This window comes from Platalea leucorodia (assembly GCF_965183815.1).
Source record: "Platalea leucorodia genome assembly, chromosome: 3".
NCBI lineage: Eukaryota > Metazoa > Chordata > Aves > Pelecaniformes > Threskiornithidae > Platalea > Platalea leucorodia.
Window position 1 is genome coordinate 54640880 of NC_138825.1, and position 6000 is coordinate 54646879.

At 45.8% G+C, this 6000-nt stretch overlaps 1 protein-coding gene across 5 annotated transcripts in view; it reads right to left on the reverse strand.

Annotated features, from left to right (window-relative positions):
- SHPRH (SNF2 histone linker PHD RING helicase) overlaps positions 1-5446 on the reverse strand; it is a 57869-nt gene extending 52423 nt beyond the window's left edge. For 3 of the 5 annotated variants that reach the window (XR_014227613.1, XM_082306400.1, XM_082306397.1), the window contains exons 1-3: positions 5305-5446; positions 2196-2868; positions 1664-1793 (exon numbers count right to left, since the gene is read on the reverse strand). Coding sequence is in view for 4 of the 5 variants with exons in the window: in XM_082306400.1 (XP_082162526.1) it covers positions 1664-1793; positions 2196-2837 (772 nt within the window). In the remaining variant the exon portion in view is untranslated. Of the gene's footprint in view, positions 1-1663; positions 1794-2195; positions 2869-4682; positions 4953-5304 lie in introns of those variants that run through there. The other 2 variants (XM_082306398.1, XM_082306399.1) reach the window with 2 other exon arrangements.
- Positions 5447-6000: the final 554 nt, after the last annotated feature.

Consider the following 6000-nt stretch of genomic DNA (forward strand, 5'->3'; position numbering starts at 1 on the left):
CACCCTCCATTTTACTTAATCGTTTACATGTTATTCATTGGCGTAGAATCAAGACTACATTATTTTATGCCGCATCAAAATGTACATGCTGAAAAATGGTCAGAAAATTTACCAGTTGGCAACACAGGTCCTTTATGAACCTGAGCTGGTTGCATGGCTTCTGAAAACATAAGTTAAGGCATAACAACGCAACCACTCAGGTCCACATTCTTGCTCCAGTAACTTTGAGGGGGATGTCTTCCCTTTCAGAAGCTATATTTCCTTTTCACCTGTAAGCTACACTCAACCGTGTAGTCCATAAAAATCTATCCTTTAGTGTACTGAGGACAAATGCCCCAAGTTCCAGCAGAAAATTATTTTGGATCTCAAAATAGGTCACTGTTCATTTTGTCCATAATGAGAAGATATGCAGAAAATTGTGCTTCCTGCTACAGAATTACTTTACTTGAGCACTCTTTCATATGCCTTCATCATCTCAAGCCTATGAATTCTCTGGCAGATATTCTGCTTCTAATGCAATCATGATAATGTATTTCTTCTAATGCATTTAAAAGCATTACTATTCATTTCTACATCTTAAACTATTTATTCTTCAGACTTCTTTTTGGATCTGCTTTATCGTGCTTTAAAACCTAAACTGACAAACTTGCTTCAGTCAGATTACTTCAGTTTTTGAAGGATGACTTCTTACGTGCAATATCTTCCCTTCCCCACATAGTTATACTGGCCCTTCTCTTGGTAATCTCAGCTTCTTTCTGACAGTTGCACGTTTGTTCTTTGCAGCAGGCATGGATGTACAGATTTTATTCTGCTAACTTTTCCTTTTAGCTTCTCTTTAGCAAGTTGCTTAATTTTTTATACAATTCTGCCTTTTGAAACTAAGTAAAATTGTACAGGGGGTGCCAGACTTCTCACTTCTGCAACAACACTGAAACTCTGTATATTACGGTCACTGTTATTGAGTCAGTCTTCAACTAATATTTCAAATCCCTCCTACACTCAGGAACGAGACCAAGGTTTGGTTTTGTTTTGTTTTAAGAGTTTCCTAAGCCATCACACCATAAAGCAGTCACTGGTCACCCTAAAAATCTGTATGACTACTGAGTATAATCTGGCAAACACATCTTCAATTCCAAAATGACAATAAGGCCCATATTTGTATATTTGCAGTGGTGTATTCTTAAAACTGTCATAAAGGTGCATTTTGCAGTAGTTTACATTGTACCTACTTTACAATATAAACCAAATAGAAATCCTGTTGCCACAGTTGTGTGTTAGGCACCAAACTAGGAACAAAAGCTTTTCAAATTTAATTCCTGGTTCTTTTAAACAGTTCCTGCGTAGAGCTGGTCAAACAACCCACACTAATCAGTGAAAATTGTATTTACTCCCAAAAAGTTAAGGACTCAAACTTCTATGTGCCTCAGTGCCTTATCTGTAGAGAAGGAATATTATCACCTGTAATCTGACCATAAACTAATCAGCATATGATTAATGGTCAGATAATAATATGGAGAGAATTACCTAATAATATTACCTTGAAAATAAAGTTGCTCTAGATGGCAGGAATAACTTACTATTTTCTCTTACATTTAAAACTACTAAAAATAGACATACTTTATTAACAAAAATTATTCATCAACATTCAATTGAATCACATTACCTGGAATTAAAAAACTATAGAACTTTTCCATGAGTTTTTGAATCAGCTGATTAGCTTTTTTGGGTCTTCCACCTCCATCGCTGAGAAACTCCGGTTTACTTAGCCCAGCTTCCAGAAGGTAAATTCCAACCTGTGAAATGGTTATACAGTTAATCATTTAATTAACTGTTAGAATGACAAGAATATTATAAACAGAAGAGCATGAAAATAATAACAGTGCTTTGAAAATTAGCAGATGTAGACAGATATAACAAATCTACTAAAATCACCATATAGAGGATACAGTACATTGCAGCTAAAAGCTTCTGTGATTCCTTCGGGTAATGCGTTACTAATGGTGCAACAGTAAAAAGAAGTTTTTAGGAAAAAACACACTGAAAACATTTACATAAGCATGTAGAAACTATATCTTTTCATCACATTATAAAAATATATGGTAGCTGCCAGACTTCGTTGCTCAGAGGTTTTTATTTTATATTTCAAACAAAAAAGAACAACTTTAAAAATGCAAAACAAATATACGAACCCATACCTTTAAAGCTTGAGCCTCTCCAGGTCTTTGATAAAGTCCAATTATCTTTTTCTTTTGCAACCATCTCAAGCCTTCCAATATTTCACCACCTAAAGTTGTTTCCACCAAAATACGTTGTTCATAAGCACCCAGGTATTCTTTTGTTTCATTACTGTATTCTTCTTCACTTCTTTCATGAACACAGACCTGCAACTTATCATCAGAGTCTCCTCTCATCAACGTAAAGCTCCTTTCATGGAATTTGTCAGTTAGAATTTGCTCAGAAGGAAGACGAAGAGCAAATTCTCCCAACAAAGCTTTCCAGGACCCATCCGCACGGTATGGCAAGACTATAATATTTAGCTGTACTGACACAGGAGTCAAGATGGAATAAGAGTCTTCTTCATCGTTATCTGTCAAAAACTTAACAGATTTTGAACCACTGCCTTCTTTTTGAACAAGATCTTCATCAGTGCTATCATCATTTATAACAACGAAGGATGAAGAAGAAGTGCTTGGACCTGGAACGTGGTCCTCATTAGTCATTTCATCATCTAATGTTATCACCTCATTTCTGCGGTCTTCATGCATATTCCAGCAGAGCTGCTTCTTCTTCTCCTCATCTATCTTTGATGGAGGTGCACGTTTTCGACGACTACTCATTTTGTCGTTTTCTCACCAGTATTTTCAGTCTCTGCAAGATGAAATAAATTAGTCAGCAATAAGTATTACAAAATCAAATGCCTACACTGAAATTTCACTGTGCAGTAGCTGCTAAACTTGCAAAAGGCTTGGACACAGACATATCCAATCTAACTGTTCAAAAGAGACTTAGTTTTGCAGAGCCTCTCCTGTCCCTGTGCCATCACACAAAGCTGGACATGAAGCATTTGCCTTGTAATACATCTTATCATTTTGTCAAACAGCTACAGACAGAGATAAACAAGAATGCTACATTTCACAACTGTTACTCAGAATCTTGTGGGACAAGATATAAAATGAGAAGCAACGGAATCCCTCAAAGGCGGGGGTGGAAGGAGACGGCAAAAGAAACTCCACAAAGAAAAGTGCAGGAGGTACAGGAGATTCGGGGGTGGGTGTGGGAAAAATACACACACAAAATTCTTCCTTCCTTTCAAAGCCTACATTGAGATGAAACTTTGAGCAAACTTGACACAGGGCTAGTCTGAAGCTGCCATTACATAAAATATGGTTTAGAGCCTAAGCTATCAAGTTCTGTCCTTAGAAGTCCCTAATGACCTTCCTACTAGTACTGAATACTTCATTTTCCCAGGAAACTGTGCATCCTGGGACCTGGATATACAAATTGCTTGCAGAGGAGCCCTTACTTATTCTATTGTGCATGTCAGTGGGGCCAATCAGCAAACTAATGCATAGTCTTACTGATTTTGACTAACTGCAAAGCTAAGTCAAGATACACGTCCAACTCCTTGACTGAACCTGGGCAGTGAACAGATTTTGTGCATCAAATACTAGAAAATAAAGTACACATGCTAAACAATACACATGAAGAAGCAGATTATGGAGTATTAGACCCATCTGGGAAATTAGTAACTACATACTCAGAACTACATGCTCATATTTAAATACTCAAACAAGTAGTAACCTTTTTTTTTTTTTTTAAACAAATAGTGTTTTTATAAGGAGCCTGAACACAGCAATAGATTTATGACCTTATATTGTCAACAAAGACAGGAAAATATTTAGATATCCATGTCAATTCAGCTTCTGCATACAACTTTTAAAGAAATACAGGAAGATGAGAGGCAAATGAAAGGCAAATATTCTAAGCTACTAAATCCAGGGTTTATGCTGGAACAGGGCAGAATTCCTAGAGCACCTCGGCTCCTCTCTGAGAAGGAGTTTAGAAAGCAAGGGGGTCCATTCCGAACCTCATGACTCAATGGGAGGGCCTCCTTTACCCCTCCTTTTTTCCCCTCTCTCTCTCTCTCTCCATATATTCCATTCATTTAATAAATAATAGAGTGAACCTTGCCATCAAACTCTGTTAAATCACCCTTTTATAAATTTCTATTAGAATCACTATTTACAAATATCTGTGGCAGTGAGTATTTAAGTGACCTAACCGCTCATTCGGGACAGGGTCTTATGGAAAAACAAACAAACCAACCCTAAATTTTATAATTTATGAAAGTCAAAACAAACAATTCAGGAATATACAAATCTTGCTGTGTTTGAACTTCAAACACAAGAGAATTAAGGAAAGAAAACATGTGAGTTTCTCAAAACAATACTCATGCACACAGAGTGCTGCTGACAGTAAACGAAGCAAACCCCAAGGGCAAGAACACGTATCATAATATTGCACTTAGAGCAAAGAAAGAAGGATTCCTGCATCACCAGGTCTGCATGCGCACACCAACCTCAGCATCACGCTCTGATGTGGAAACTAGAGAGAACTGCTCTGTTCGAGCAGATCTGTTCAAAACTCCTACGGCCACGTGCCCGCAACGCGAAGCAACAAACCTGCAAACCCAGCACCTGAGCAACCCGTGGCGGTGCGGAGAGCTCACACAGCGCCGATGCCAGCGCTGCCGCCGGGGCCGCTGCAACGGCCGCGCCGCAGCCCCGCACGAAGGCCACGGCAAGCAGCCGCCGCTGCCCGCCCCCCGCCCCGCTCCGTCGCCAGGAGGCGGGCAGGTCTCGTCGCCCCTAACGAGGAAAGTTACTTGCGAGTCGGAAAGGAGACGCCAGCAGCGGACGGGCGTCCTCCGCAGTGTTTCACCTCCCGCGACACTTGCTACCGGAGCGGCCAGCGAGGCCGCGGCCAGCCTGCCCGCCGCCGCAACCCCCGCCGCTGCCGCGCGGCCCGCGAGGCCAGGCGAGAAACGCGCAGCCGGCCCGCGGCACCCACCGCTCCCCGGGAGCGCTCGCACAGGCCCCTGGGCCGCCCGGCCCCGCCGCGGCCGCACCGCCACCCCGCAGCCGGCCGCGGCGAGGCCGCCCCGCCGCGCTAGGGCCGGTAGGTCGCCGGGCGCGCAGGGCCAGCAGGCAGACAGCCCGGCTGGCCCTCGCCCTCCCGAGCCCGGGGCGCGGCCCCCCGGAGCCGCGCGGGTGAGGGGAGCAGAGCCAACCGCCACCAACGCACCGAAGGGGTGACCGAAGGGGTGACCGAAGGGGCTGCCTTCGCGGCCGCGGCTCCTTCCCGGCTCGGGGCAGCCCCCCCCGCGCAGCCGCAGCGGGGGGGCTGGCGACCCCTCCGCCGCCGGCAAAGTCGGAAGGACCCCCGGGCAGCGGGGGGGTGGGGGGGGGGGCGGGCACGGGGATGCGCGCGCACCCGCCCTGGCCTGGCCGGCGCCCAATGGGATGCGGAGAAGGTGACAGCTCTCCCCGCCCCTCGCGCCGGCGGAAACAGCAGCGTGAGGGCGAGGAAGAGCGCAGGCGCAGACGCCGGCCCCTGGGCAAGGGGGCGGGGCAGACGCTGTTCGCCCTCAGTGGGGCGTGGCTGAGGGAGGATCAAGAGGGAGGCTGCCACGGCATTGGCTGCGTGCGCAGGCGCGGGGGCGAGGGGGCGTGGCTTGGGCGCCCGAGTGTCCGCCTGAGGCCCCACCGGTCTGTCCGTCTGCCCCAGGCAGAGCCTTCCCAGGCTGGGCGGGGAAGCGGGCTGGGTTATGCCCGTGAGGAGCGAGGCGGGGGGGTATTGGGTAGGCCAAAGCCCCACGTTGGGTTTGTGAGGCGTTTCAGGTCCCGACGGCAGGTGCTCGTGTGAGGGGTGATGCAAGAAAGTCCCCGTGGGGGGAAGCGAACGCAAGCCTGTTGGCTCGAGTGACCCTTAGCGCCAGCA